Source organism: Zootoca vivipara, chromosome 1 (genome assembly GCF_965207765.1).
Source record: "Zootoca vivipara chromosome 1, rZooViv2.hap1.1, whole genome shotgun sequence".
Lineage (NCBI taxonomy): Eukaryota > Metazoa > Chordata > Lepidosauria > Squamata > Lacertidae > Zootoca > Zootoca vivipara.
This window is the reverse complement of record NC_142582.1, coordinates 121998226-122013584: the sequence shown is the minus strand read 5'-3', so window position 1 is coordinate 122013584 and position 15359 is coordinate 121998226. Positions and strand designations below refer to the sequence as shown.

The window sequence follows — 15359 nt, the reverse complement described above, 5'->3', positions numbered from 1 at the left end:
GGACAAAGAAAATGCACTGGTTCTAGACGGTAATTATTTACACAGGCGTCTAGGGGGATTACCAGGCTACCTTTATGACAAGTTCAGAGCCTGATCACATAAAGTGGAACTGCTACAGAGGAGTAGTTTTACTTCAATACTCTGACAGCTCAAATGCAGTAAAATTGGACAAAAGGCAGCTTAACCTCCCCACCCCCTTTTAAAGCAGTCTTCCGCAGCTTCGTGCCCTGCAGATGTTTCGCACTACAGTTCCCATCAGGAATTGGGACTGGTGGGAGTTGTAGTCCAAAACTTCTAGATGGCACCAGCTGGAGAAGACCACTTTAAAGCAGACCTCCGGCTGTTTTTGGACTACAATTCCCATCATCCCTGACTACTGGTCCTGCTAGCTAGGGATCATGGGAGCTGTAGGCCAAAAACATCTGGAGGGCTGAGTTGGAGGAAGCCTGTCTTGAACAGTTCTAATACCAAACACGGTCATTGGTACAAAACTAACACAGGGACAAAGAAATACTACAGCCAGTTATATAAACACAGAATTTCAGGCCAATCCTAACCATGCTTTCTTAAAAGTAAATCTCGCGGATTCATGCCCGAGTCATCATGCCCACAGTTGCAGCCTTAGGATGCAATTCTAAACATACTTATTTGGTGCCAATAGAGAGTTTACATGGTCAATTGACTCTTCTGCATGATGGAGGAACAGGTGCTTCGTCTTGCCTTACAGCAGGCTTCCTCAAACTCGGCCCTCCAGATGTTTTTGAGACTACAATTCCCATCATCCCTGACCACTAGTCCTGCTAGCTAGGGATCATGGGAGTTGTAGGCCAAAAACATCTGGAGGGCCGAGTTTGAGGAAGCCTGCCTTACAGCATTCATCCAAAGCAACCTGCAATTGCAGGGCGTTCTAAGAAGGCAGCACATTCACACAACTGTTGTTCTTTCCCTTACCTTTTGAGAGGGAAGGATCAAGTGAATGGGGCCCTATTTAAGAAGACCTGCGTCGCATAGAATGGTGGAAAGGAGGCACTCCACCACACAAAGGAATCAGCTGTCTGAATAATGTCTAAAGACCTCCAGTGAAACACCCCCAATTTGACACTCATTGGTCCACCGCTGTCTTAGACCTAACAGCCTAAGTAACTCTGCTGGTTTTAGGGGTGTTGGGTGCTTCCCATTTGTTTCTACATTTAAAAAGCTGCTGCTCCACTCCTTCCTCCTGTTCTAAAACCACAGGTAACAGAAAGCATCCTCCCTGGGGCAGCACAAGCATCGCACTGCCAGCATCGTTCCAGGAAAGACCCATTCTGGGGCTAAAACGGGGCAGCCGGAGCTCTGGAATTAACCTGCAGAGGAGTTTTCCGAAACCCACCAAGCAGGAAGAAAACACATCCTTTCTGGAACATCAAAGGCCAAGTGTTCGGTTACTTACTAGGCAAGCTTGAGGGAGGAAGCTGTTCATCCTGGAGATACTCCACATCCCTTCAAGGTACTGCTGAGCCTGGATGGTCACCGAGCTCAACGCTCCGCTAAGGCCACCGGGAGCCACTGTCACTTGAACGCTAGAGTTTGGGAACCCGCCTGCACCTTGCGGCCATCCAATTCCCTTCTTCCTCTCCGTCCCGGAGAAAAGGCTTGCAGTTTTGCCAGGCTGCCTGCCCACCTGCCCAGCCATGAGAGACACGTCCCTCTGAGAGGACACAGTGACCACGTTTTGGGAGGTCAGCCTTGGCAACACAGCAGCCATTGCCGCGGCACTTTGTGTGGGGTCTCCTGCGTCTTGGCAGCTGGCCTGGTCGAGGTTGTGGATGGCCTGGAGGGCTTCTTGCTTCAGCTGGTTCAGGTGGGCTGCACAGACATCACACCTGCTCTCCCCTTCGCTCCTGGGTTTCTGTAAGTATTCAGGCACTTGAAGCTTGTCAAAAATTAAAGCTGATAATCGGGGGTCCTGAAAGAAAAGGAGAAGCAAAATAAGTCAAAGACACAGACGAGGAAAAGGAGAGAAAGTCAAAACAAGCCTACGATGATGCAGTCTAGACCCATGATATAGGGCAGTGTTTCTCAACCTTTTTTGGGCCAAGGCACACTTGTTACATGAAAAAAATCACGAGGCACACCACCATTAAAAAAGTTAAAAAATTTAACTCTGTGCCGCCCTATATTGACTATATAATTATGACTGTAAGAAACACTTGCCAATTGCTGTGTTGGTTGCAATCTCCTGTAATAAGGCTTCACAAGCCGCTGATTTCTCTGCCAGCACAATCCTTTGCTCAGCAAGTTTCAGGTTGAGCTCATCCAGCCAACTTCTTTAAGTTTGTCTAAATTTTAGTTTAGTTTGTCTAAATTTTGCCGCGACGTGCGGCGACGAGAAGGGCGATTTGCATTGTCATGTGCCTGGCGGCCGCCAATGTACAACACTGACCCGCCGGAAAGGAAGCCGGCCGGGTCACGACACGGGCGCGCCAGGCATGCGACAGGCGGCCGCCAGGCACGTGACAATGCAAATCGCCCTTCTCGTCGCTGCACATCGCGGCACACCAGCCAGTGTCTCGCGGCACACTAGTGTGCCGCGGAACAGCGGTTGAGAAACGCTGATATAGGGCAAAGGGTTGCATTGCATCCAACCAAGTTCTGTTAGACAAGTTTCAGGCTATTTGGCCATCTAACGCAGCCAGGTCCACTCTGGATGGCAGTGAATCGCCAGTCTTGCACATCACCTGTAACCTGATCCTTTCAAATGGAGATAGAGCAAGGACTGAACCTGACATTTTCTGCACACAACATTGGCGCTCTTTCGTTGAGCTGCGGTCCTTCTCCATAAAGCCAAGCCAAAATCACTGCTCCACCTAGTTCAGTACTTTCTGCTCTGATTGGCAGCAGCTGTCCCAAGGACTCCAGCAGAGAACTTTCCCATCACTTGCCAGTTTTAACGGGAGATCCTGGGGATCCAGCCTGGGGATCTTTCTGCACTCAAAGCATGGATTCCATCACCAAGCTATGACCCTCTCCCCAAACATAAATGTCCTATTCCACTGAGAAAAGCACCAATTCACAAATTTGGTTGCCTGCTGCATATGGGGCAAGTGGTTTTGCTAGTTTTCTGCGCCTGAAAGTAACCAACTACGCAATAATTTCCAGAGCAAGAGACATGGCAGAATCACCCATGTTCAGAGGAGGTGGTCATTGTGCCTCTGCATGAGTAACTTGCACTCATGTCCACCCTGCAGTCTTCCCACGTGAAATTTGTTGGCTGAAGGAGATGAGCCTTTGGCTTAACTATGCTTCTTTTAATGTAGCTGTTCGCAGTTTGCGAACATGGCCTCATCTTCACCCATGATGGTCTGCATATGCATAAGACTATCACCCTCTTGAGCTCCCTAACGGACTCTCCATGGCTGATTAATTAATACACCATAATAAGCAGCGTCACTCTGCAATGCCCAGCGTGAAAATGATTATCAGGCACTAACAGCAGAACTTATGGTGCATTCAGTAGCTGCTCGTCTACTTACCTTTTTAATTAACTCTCCATTTAAAAAATAAAGAATAAAATCTAATACACACATCTCTTCTTCATGCTCAGAAACAACCTTGGGACTTCCATCCTCCCCCCCCCAAAAAAAACTAATATCACAACTCGTTTTCAAAGGCTCACAACGACATTCAAGCCATGAAAATTGGACCTTGGAGCATTAAAAAGAGATTATAGCATGACCCGATGGACGGCTTCCCTGTACTGTTATTGTTTCCTTCTTGCCTAAAGCAAGGAATCAGAAAGAAGTGGGTATGATCTCCATCCACAATTTCCACATCTCTTATCGGGGGACCAGAGCGGAAGATACACACTTTCAAAGAATCAAGCATGGGAGGAATGAGCGACCCCTATTCACGACAAATCACACTTCTGCCTCTGATAAACAGGGTCAGCGGGTTTTCATATTGCCTAAAACAAACAAGCAAAAACCCTGTGAAGCTACTTTGACCAGAGGCAACAGGGAGGCAAAATATGTGAGCATAACCTGTCGGAAACCACTTTCAATGGTTCTTTGAAAGTATGTCTTCTAAATTTTCCAGTCACTTACGGAACCTGGGCATTTCAGCTAATAAATCTTTACGCTATAACTGCTCTTGATGAGAAACACAATTGAAGCCTGCAGCTACCTTCTGAGCTGCTAAGATATACGCACACAGGTGCTGAATTAAAAGCACCACCTATTCTTTTCCCACCGAGTTTTCCTCCCTCATAATTTAATTCGTTTCAAGGCTCGGCAGATTCCCCACGTAACCTTGTGTCACCAAGCTCCTGGAGCCCCTCATTCAGAAACTCTTGTTGCCTATCTCCTAAAACACGCAAAAGGCTCGCTTTCTCCAAACAGGACTATCTGCAGGGATTAAAGCAAAAGATTAAATCCAGCTTGCTTGTAAATCTGCAGCTAACACTAATGCCCTGCAATAGACCCGGCCAACTTCAAGGGCTCACGTTGAGCTCTTTAGACAATTAAGGTTTTAAATGGAAAGATCAGAGCCCAGCTGATGGCTTGTGTATTTAATTCAAAGAAGGAGAGGGAGGGGTGGGGGAGAGGGGTGCTTTAATTTCACTCGTTGGTAATGAGGGCAGACAAAGCAGATCACCTATCTGAATTAGGACTGTTTCTAAAGCACCCTCCCCAAATTAGCTCTCCTCTCAAAACACACATACACAACCCCAAAGTCTTGCTGCTTTAATGACAAGCTGTGAATGCTCACCAGGAAGTGAATATCCCATTATAACCCACCTTTTCCAACTTTAATTAGGACATACATCTAACGCTTCTCCTCCTTTTTACTGCCCTGCCACCGATACTTGGAATTACTCATTACCCTCTTACACTCGAGGATCATTTCTTGCAATAAATGGGTGAGCACACTACTTGCAATTATCTCTTGAACCTGAAAAATGGAATTATGGTAGGTATACAGCCATGCATCTTGCCATTCACATGCTTATGTGTCAGGTGGGCAGAGACTACCTGCAAGCAAGCGACCAAGTGGAAAACTGCACCTGAGCCCCACCCAACACACACCTGCTCCTATTGCCGCCAGCTCAGCCACAGCTCAAGTTGCCAGCTCAAGTCCTCTAAACTGAGCTTAACAGTTGCCATAGACTTGTATTTATGTTTCCTTATGGCTTGTATTTATGTTTCCAGGTGGCGTGGCGCTGTGGGTTAAACCACAGAGTCTAGGGCTTGCTGATCAGAAGGTCGGCGGTTCGAATCCCTGCAATGGGGTGAGCTCCCGTTGCTCGGTGCCAACTCCTGCCCACCTAGCAGTTCGAAAGCACATCAAAGTGCAAGTAGATAAATAGGGACCGCTCTGGCGGGAAGGTAAACGGTGTTTCCGTGCGCTGCTCTGGTTCACCAGAAGCAGCTTTGTCATGCTGGCCACATGACCCGGAAGCTGTCTACGGACAAACGCTGGCTCCCTCGGCCTATAGAGCGAGATGAGCGCCGCAACTGGACCTGATGGTCAGCGGCTCCTTTACCTTTACCTTCCATGGTAAAAACAGTGTAGTGCTATCTGGCCATAAACACACACACACACACACACACACACACACACACACACACACACACCCTCTCTCTCTTTGACTAATGCTCTTCAGTGTGTGCAGTTGTCATAGTGCTGCGCTGTATGTTGCCAGGTAGAAGTGGCACCATAAGACTATGACAACTGCAAGCCCTGGTTTTAAAGGGCTGGGGCGTGAACCTAAGTTAATACAGTGGTACCCCCGCAAGACGAATGCCTCATGCAACGAAAAACTCGCAAGACGAAAGCATTTTGCGTTGCACGAGACGAAGTTTCCTATGGCTGCGCTTCGCAAGACGAATAGGAACGCATTAATTAAATGGGTAAACCGGGTAAACCGGGTAAATGGTAAACCGTGCTTTGCAAGATGAAATTTTTGCTATGTGAAGCAACTCGTGGAATGAATTAATTTCGTCTTGCAAGGTACCACTGTAGTATGGCACTTTGGTTTTAGAGCAGCTTAGTTTATGAACAACTTGGAAACAGAACGCTGCAAACCCAGTTTGTGCACTTTGCCTCGGAAGCTGAACATGTTCCGCTTCCTGTTGAGTGTGTTCCGTTTTCAAATTGAGTCCCCCGCTGCTAATCAGAGGCTTCCTGTTGAGTCTGTCGGCTGTGGAATCCCGAGCACCCACGCAACACAGAGGTGATATTTGGAGCTTTTGTTTTTGCTATTTTTTGTGTTTTCGTTTGTGTGGCTTTTCCATTTTTTTGACTGTGACTTGTTTTTGTGACTGTGTGGAACCCAGTTCAGCTACTGATGGATTGTGTGACTGCAGAAATGGATAAAAGCCCCCCATCCAAACAATGACTATCATCAGTGCATCTGGGGGGGGGGATTTTTATTTTTTATCATTTTTTTATCATCTACAATACTGTCTTATTTATTTTATAGTACAGTACATTGATTACTGCTTTCATATTATGGATCAATGGTCTCATTAGATAGTAAAATTCATGTTAAATTGCTGTTTTAGGGGTTGTTTTTAAAAGTCTGGAACAGATTAATCCATTTTGCATTACTTTCTATGGGAAAGCACGCCTTGGTTTTGGAACGTTTTGGTTTTGGAACAGACTTCCAAAGTTTGGGATTAAGTTTGGGAACCAAGGAGGTCTTTGGAGGTCTTTAAGCGGAGGCTTGACAGCCATCTGTCAGGAATGCTTTGATGGTGTTTCCTGCTTGGCAGGGGGTTGGACTGGATGGCCCTTGTGGTCTCTTCCAACTCTATGATTCTAAGGTATCACCGTACAGCCAAGATGAGAAGGATAAAACATCAGCATGCAGTAATGTAACACAATTTGCATCATCTTTCGATAATGTCTGTTTGGAGGTGATCATGCACTTCTTTGTATCTGACCAAGGAATTCTCAAGCATCATTTTTCTGTCTTCTCGGGTCTTTCACAGACCGCAGTGAGCTGCTTCACTCAAGCTGGTGAGTATGCTCCATATATGTAAAGCATGCAGCTTTCACCAAAGAATCCTGGGAGCTGTAGTTTGTTAAGGGTGCTTGGAAAAGTAGCTCTGTGAGGGGTTAAACTACAAATATTACACGTTTTCCTGCACTACATTCTGGGGAAATCGCAATAGAAACATTAGCAATTTCCCCTAAACCATTATGACAAGAATGGAAAATCATTGTTGTGGCTATTTTAATCATATTGAAATCACAAAGAAACAAAGGCATACACATCCTTAAAGCATCTAATCCAACAAAGAAGAAAAAGTAAACAAAACACACAAATACCCGCCAGAAAATAAACATGCTCTGATTTCAGAGCCTGCTCTAAATGTAGTGCTGCTGTTTGCAGAGTTAGTCAAGAACAGTCTGGTACAGTGGAACCTCGGTTTATGAACACCTCGGTTTATGAATTTTCGGTTTATGAACGTCGTGGACCCATCTGGAACGGATTAATTCATTTTCCATTACTTTCAATGGGAAAGTTTGCTTCAGTTTATGAACGCTTCAGTTTATGAACAGACTTCCGGAACCAATTACACCCATGCTTCAGTTTATGAACGCTTCCGTTTAAGTACTCCGCGGACCCGTCTGGAACGGATTAATCCACTTTCCATTACTTTCAATGGGAAAGTTTGCTTCAGTTTATGAATGCTTACTCCACGGACCATCTGGAACGGATTAATTCACTTTCCATTATTTTCAATGGGAAAGTTCGCTTCAGTTTATGAACGCTTCAGTTTATGAACAGACTTCCGGAACCAATTGTGTTCATAAACTGAGGTACCACTGTAATTCCAGAAGTGCTGGGGACCTGGGTCAAGTATGGATTATTCTGTATACTTGCGTAGCTCACTAGAGTTGTAGCTTCTTGCTGCCCCCCGGTATTTCAGCCTCTCCCCTCCACACACACCTTGTACAATGATTTATGGGTTCTACTGAAAGGCATGTTAATTATGGCTTCTCTCTCTCTGTGGCTGGAGACCCTATTGCACTGGGGGAGGGGGGGGGGAGAGAGAGAGAGAGACTTTGAAGTTTCAGAGGAAGTTGCTTATGTTCAGGGCAGAGGAAACTCCCTCCCCCCTCCCCCCCATTCTACAAAGATATTTTCTAAAACACAGGGAAAATTAAACCCAGATCAGGGCATCCACCGCTGCTTCTAACTAAAAATAAAAACCACTCGAGATGCAATCAGGAATGTCCCTTGGATAAACTGGCCTTCAAGATGACTGTCATAAGCAAACATTCATTAAATTGCACGGCAATGCTGCTCTATAAACCCGTGTGTATCTCCAATCTTCTAAAGCGAGGCTGAAGAAGGTGTGGCCTTCCAGATGTTCTTGGACTCCAGCTCCCATCAGCCCCACCCAATGATCAGGGGTGATGGGAGGCGTGGTTCAACAACATCTGGAGGGCCACAGGTTATATACCCCTATGCTAAATGCTTAACCGTACATGAAAAGTCACCTTGTGTCTGGGAGAGGTGCAAATTCAGGGTAACTTGAAGAGGAAGGCAATTCCAGGTGTAAGGTACATCCACCGAACGCCTTCATCTTCCCCAGCTGCAACAAAACATGTCTCTCCTATCCATATCGGTCTCCACAGCCACAGCAGGCGCTGTAACTCTCCAACAGTCTGACTTCGCCCAGGAAGGCATGCAACCACTTTTTAAAACCAACAGCCCTCCCAAAGTGGCGACAAAACAATGCCATCAAGATTGCAACACCAAAAGCCACACACAAAATAAGAGACAACTAGCATGCCGCAGAGAAGGCTATAGTGGAAGCCTTCTCCGTGACATTTAGTTATCTATGTGAAAAGGTTTTATTTATTTTCATAGAACAACATATGAATCCTCAGCTACAATCTGGAGTGTTGCAGCCCAGAAATAAGATACAGCACCTTTGTGGAATATAGACCCACTGGAACGACTTCTACCAACGTCACTGCTGCCTTCCTATGGTGACGACACCAAAGGAGTATTATTAATTGGAGGGCCAGTAGGTATTAATGTTTAATGCAGGTATTAATCCGCAAGCAAAGCAAACCTTTGGAGGGCTAAGTTTTGATCACTGGGAGCTTCATCTCAATTCACAGCTCCACCAGCAGTTATCTCAGCAGGATTTCCTGCACGCATGTTATCTTCCCACACCCTTGATAGATCAGTTTTCCTGTAAGAATTCACATTTATTTATTTACTTATAAGATTTCTACCTGTCCCTTCAATAAAGTGATCCTCAAGGCAATTTAGGATGAGCAACAAGCCCCCGCATTCAACTATTTGGGGCGCCAGTATTGTGAAACGAGCAGAAAAAAATCTTCTCTCTGTCCTCTTTCTCTACCCCACACGTGATTTTATGCACTACAATCATGTTCCCTCTTGACTGTCCCCCTCGCTCATTTTACAGGGGCAAAAACCTTCTCAAGATGAGCCCCTTACAAACAGCTCGGCTGGTTTCCGTAAACTATCAACGATAAAATAAGAATAACCAGCTCCCTGTAGCAAGGGGCCTACTCCCCATCTATTCCCCACACCCCACAGAGGCCCCAGCTGTGTGGTGAGATTACTTCTATTTTTTTTTCCACTTGGTGCAACAAAAACACCTGGCTAATGGATGGGCGTGACGGAAACACAAGTTACTGTTAGAAACATTAAATGTCACTTAAAACGTTAAGCCGGCCCTGTTAAAGGGGTTTTATTATCCTGTGACAATCCCCGCCCCAATCCACACACCTAATCTCCCTACCCCACAGCCCTAGTGAATCTTCACTTTAACAGCCTTCTTTCCATATAAAACCTTATATGGAGGTTACCCCGTCTGGAGTTGCACAAGGAAGGCACTGGAGTCTGCAACCAAATGGTGCCAAAGGTGCTATGAGCCAAGAGGGGGGTGGGTCGGGGAAGAAGCTGCCCACAAAAGCTACCTTGCAGACAAAAGGGAGAGACAAACAAATGAGATCCAGTGTTTTTGAAGCAGAGGTTGGGTGGCCATCTGGCATGGATGCTTTAGTTGAGATTCCTGCATTGCAGGGGGTCGGACAATGACCCTTGGGGTCCCTTCCAATTCTACATCTTAAAAAAACAAAAAACCAGTAATTGCAAAGCTAGAGAGTTCCAGAAAAACATCTACTTCTGCTTCATTGACTACGCAAAAGCATTTGACTGTGTCGACCACAGCAAACTATGGCAAGCTCTTAAAGAAATGGGAGTGCCTGATCACCTCATCTGTCTCCTGAGAAATCTCTATGTGGGACAAGAAGCTACAGTTAGACCTGGATACGGAATAATTGATTGGTTCAAAATTGGGAAAGGCAGAATTCATCATGCGAAAGGCTGGACTGGATGAAACCCAAGCCGGAATTAAGATTGCCGGAAGAAATATCAACAACCTCAGATATGCAGATGACACAACCTTGATGGCAGAAAGTGAGGAGGAATTAAAGAACCTTTTAATGAGGGTGAAAGAGGAGAGCGCAAAATATGGTCTGAAGCTCAACATCAAAAAAAAACCATGATCATGGTCACTGGTCCCATCACCTCCTGGCAAATAGAAGGGGAAGAAATGGAGGCAGTGAGAGATTTTACTTTCTTGGGTTCCATGATCACTGCAGATGGTGACAGCAGTCACGAAATTAAAAGACGCCTGCTTCTTGGGAGAAAAGCAGTGACAAACCTAGACAGCATCTTAAAAAGCAGAGACATCACGTTGACGACAAAGGTCCGTATAGTTAAAGCTATGGTTTTCCCAGTAGTGATGTATGGAAGTGAGAGCTGGACCATAAAAAAGGCTGATCGCTGAAGAATTTATGCTTTTGAATTCTGGTGCTGGAGGAGACTCTTGAGAGTCCCATGGACTGCAAGAAGATCAAACCTATCCATTCTGAAGGAAATCAGCCCTGAGTGCTCACTGGAAGGACAGATCGTGAAGCTGAGGCTCCAATACTTTGGCCACCTCATGAGAAGAGAATAATCCCTGGAAAAGACCCTGATGTTGGGAAAGATTGAGGGCACTAGAAGAAGGGGACGACAGAGGACGAGATGGTTGGACAGTGTTCTCGAAGCTACGAACATGAGTTTGACTCAACTGTGGGAGGCAGTGCAAGACAGGAGTGCCTGGTGTGCTATGGTCCATGGGATCACGAAGAGTCGGACACGACTAAACGACTAAACAACAACAATTGCAACACCATGCACTCTTACTTGAAAGTGACTGACTCCCACAGGCTGAAATCCCAGTGTCGAATTTCAATTTCCTTCTTCCCGACTAAGCATACATAGTATTGTGAAGTTGCAGCCATAAGCACAGTGGTAGTTACTTCTGAGACCCAAAACTTAGATCTCCAGCTGTTTTTGGACTACAGTTCCCATCATCCCTGACCAGTGGTACTGCCAGCTAAGGAGGACTTGGACTTGTAGTGCCAACAACAGCTGGAGACCCACGTTTGGGGAAGCTTGACCTAGAACTTTTGAGATGCTGGATTTCTAATGAAGGTTGGAGGATTCAGGACAGACAAAAGAAAGCACTTCTTCGCAGCAAGTGGTTAAACTATGGAATTCTCCTCCCAGGGGAAGCAGTGACGGACACCAATTCGGATGGATTAGACAAATTCAGGGAGGAGAAGGCTATCAACGCCATGATGAACATCTGCCTCCACTGTCAGAGACAACATATCTCTGAGAACCAGTTGCTGCAGAGTGCTGTCGTTCTCAAGTCCTGCTTCTTGGTTTCCCACAGGCATCTGGTTGGCCGTGTGAGAGCAAGATGCTGGTCTAGAAGAGCCATGGGCCTGATCCAACAGGCTCTTCTTAATGTTATCATGAGTAAGCGTGCCCAGGCTCAGGCTGGAGGACTTCAACATTATGCACATTGATTTGGGAGTAAGCCACAGTGAACTTAGTGGGACTTGCTCATGAGTAATCAAATAGGCTGCAGGGGACGCTGTGGGGGCATTTTGATTGCTTTATATGACATATTCAATAGGCTGAGGACCATCTGTGTTTGCGCCGTAATTCTGGTCTGCTGCTTCAAGATTATCTAATAGCATTTCCACACTATTGCACATCTGTAGCTCATCATAAATGCAGGTTAAAATAAAATTTTTAAAAAAATTCCTTCCAGTAGTACCTTAGAGACCAGCTAAGTTTGTCATTGGTATGGGCTTTCATGTGCATGCACACTTTTTCAGATACACTGGTTAAAATGTGCTTCGATGCAACACCCAAGGAACACCATTCGACACACGCCCACCTGAACTACAGACAGATGTGCTCTTCCTATAGATCTATAAATCTACCACCGAGCTACAGTTATTCCCTTTTGTGTCAGTGCTCAGAGAGGAAAAGGGAATCAATCAACCATATGATTGAACTGCAAAAATGTGCTACAATTCAGAGAGAAGTGTTGTTTCAGTCAGATTTAAATTAGGACATGGGTGGCTAAGCTGTTTCAATGACCAACACCTAGGGTGGAAGGAAAATGGAGTGAGGAGCTGTTAATGGGGGAGGGGGGGAATCAAGCTCAGTGGTAGGCACTCAGTGGTAGAGCATTTGCTTTTTATGCAGAAAGTCCAGGATTCAATCCTTGGCATTTCCAGGTAGGGCTGGGAGGGACTGTCTGAAATCCTGGAGAACAGCTAGTAGACTGATACCTGTAACCCCACGGTCAACTTTCCCACTTCATGGTCATCTCCTGGGTCATTGTCTGCAGCTGGATCCACTGCTACCTCCCTGCTTTCAAAGCAGAGCCTTGGTGAGACCATGGCTTTCTGTCAAACTAATAGGTATTCCTACACTGATTCTGGGTTTCCCACTAAGCCTGCTGCTGCCTTTGCGCTTGAGGTCGGGGAGGCGACAGGGAAGAGGAAGAATCAGGGATCAGAGGGGTTATTAGGAAGCCCAGGGGAATTGTGCATGAGATGAAACACAGAAAGCTGTCGGGCCACTGGTACATCTAGACCCGTATGGTCAACACGTGACTGGCAGTGTCTCGCCAGGGTTTCAGACGAGAGTCTAAACACAATTGAATCGTCAATCACTGAAAAGCAAGGTAGGCAATTGCCAAAAAGAGAAGAGAGAAGGTCAAGTCGACAACTCTAATATGCATATATACACCAAAAGGTCTTAATGGAGCCATCTGGACCACCAGCTAGGTAAATGAGTGGGGAGAAGTGACAGATTGGAAGACCCCCCAAAACACATTAGTAGCACCATCTATTATAGCCAAACCACACCCAAGTGTAAAGTTTCACAAGTAGGCATTCTACCACACTTACACTGAGCTACAGTAGTTTGCTCACCTTGTCCAGCATGAATTTATACAGGGGCCACTGAAAGGTCATCCTCTGAGATACTTGCTGATAAGTAGCAGAAAGATAAGAGAATTACGACTAATCTTACATAGGTGCTGCAAGAATGAGTTTAATACATAGCTAAGTTAAGGCTACTACCGAAAAGAGATTTAAGAAATTGCTATTTGAGAAGCCTTATAAATATTAGCCACTGGTTCAGTGTGAGCAAGTCGAGCTCAGAAAGGTAAAGGTAAAGGTAAAGGACCCCTGGACGGTTGAGTCCAGTTAAAGGTGACTATGGAGTTGCGGCGCTAATCTCACTTTCAGGGCGAGGGAGCCGGCGTTTGTCCGCAGACAGCTTTCTAGGTTATGTGGCCAGCATGACTAAACCGCTTCTGGCGCAACGGGACACCGTGACAAAAACCAGAGCGCAAGGAAACACTGTTTACCTTCCCACCGCAGCGGTACCTATTTATCTACTTGCACTGGTGTGCTTTCAAACTGCTAGGTTGGCAGGAGCTGGGACAAAGCAATGGGAGCTCACTCCGTCGCAGGGATTCGAACCACCGACCTTTTGATCGGCAGGCCCCAGAGGCTCAGTGGTTTAGACCACAGCGCAACCCGCGTCCCTCCAAAGCTCAGAAAACAGGCCTGCACACTTTGCGACTTAACAGCAACATAGAGCAGCATGACAGAGAGAGCCTGATAAACCTCCAAGCTCTCTGTTGGCCCCCTGGTACTCCAAAAACAGAGGGGCTAAAAGTGACAAAATGTGGCAGGTGGGCTGCGCTTGGCTTGCTGGGCTGGGCAGACCTGTTGAACTCTTCACATTTCATTGCTAGCTGAAAACTTTAAGCTCCTTTTTCCAAACTCCCCATAGCGCAAATAACGCAAAAAGCAAGTCAAGGTAGATGGTTGCTTTATTCATTCATAAGCCTATGGGCATCTCTGTGAGTGATCACTGCTGTAGTGGAGTCCTCATGACGCAGCGAGACTTTGCATGCTACACAAATGTGCCTGGAGATGCAACTCCGTAAAAAACAATAGCCTATGTAAATAAAATGGTAGATAAAACATCATGCGGTGAAAATGTGAGTGCAAATAAACGTGAACCAACAACAGGAGACCATGCTTATTCAAGCAAGTGAGAAACCATTAAAACACAGGAGCACACAGAGGATTTCTGATCATCCACTGGAATTCTATCTGTGCAAGTCGTGTTTTTAAGTCCCAGATAAATCCATGGGGAAAGTTGGTGGCAGGTAATTTAAATTCTATTTAACTTTCTCTCATCCAGAGCTTGGGGTTTTTGCTCGTGTCTAGGTGCATTCCTTCAAATGTTTGTATTAAACTAATGTTTCATTAAAGAAACTAAAATTATTAATATTATGTTGTTGTTATTATTACGCCCTTCCCTCCCATAAAAAAATCTTAAGGGCCTATTTTTCAAAACTGCTTTCTTAAATACACACAGATAGATCTCTCTCTCTCGATCTCTCTCTCTGTGTGTGTGTGTGGATAGATAGATAGATAGATAGATAGATAGATAGATAGATAGATAGATAGATAGATATGGACAGATATAGAAAGCAAAAAAGATCAATGTTAATGACTTTTTAAATGTAATTGTCTTCCCAGTTTTATGCCGTGCTGCTTACAAATTAGTTTTTACCTAACATGACATGCTGCAGTATCCATGATTATGCTCTCTATTGATAAACACTTTGAAGGGAGAGTCCTGCTTCCTGCTATCTATTCCTTGACAGAAAACAGAGTAGGGCGATCAGCAAAACCAGAGGCAATTCAGAGCAATCAGGGGAAGAGGAGGATTAATGGTTTGCTTTTAAAAAAAGAAAAGAAAAAAAGATTACCAAATGCATTACACAAGTAGCATCAAAAGGCATTTGCCCATTTTCCCAGGAGAGCAAGAATACGAGTTATGTATCTAAAAGTAAACGGCGCTGTAAATTTGTGCCACTCACTGCTTTAGAAAGATCCAGTAAATGCAGAGTGGTGAAATAAAAAAAGCCACAAAGGTTCGAATA

At 45.4% G+C, this 15359-nt stretch overlaps 1 protein-coding gene across 1 annotated transcript in view; it reads right to left on the bottom strand.

The window, feature by feature from the left end:
* KIF26A (kinesin family member 26A) overlaps positions 1-15359 on the bottom strand; it is a 140328-nt gene that overhangs the window by 83861 nt on the left and 41108 nt on the right. Inside the window, exon 3 of the mRNA XM_035105016.3 lies at positions 1433-1948. Coding sequence (XP_034960907.3) covers positions 1433-1948 — 516 coding nt within the window. The remainder of the gene's footprint in view (positions 1-1432; positions 1949-15359) is intronic.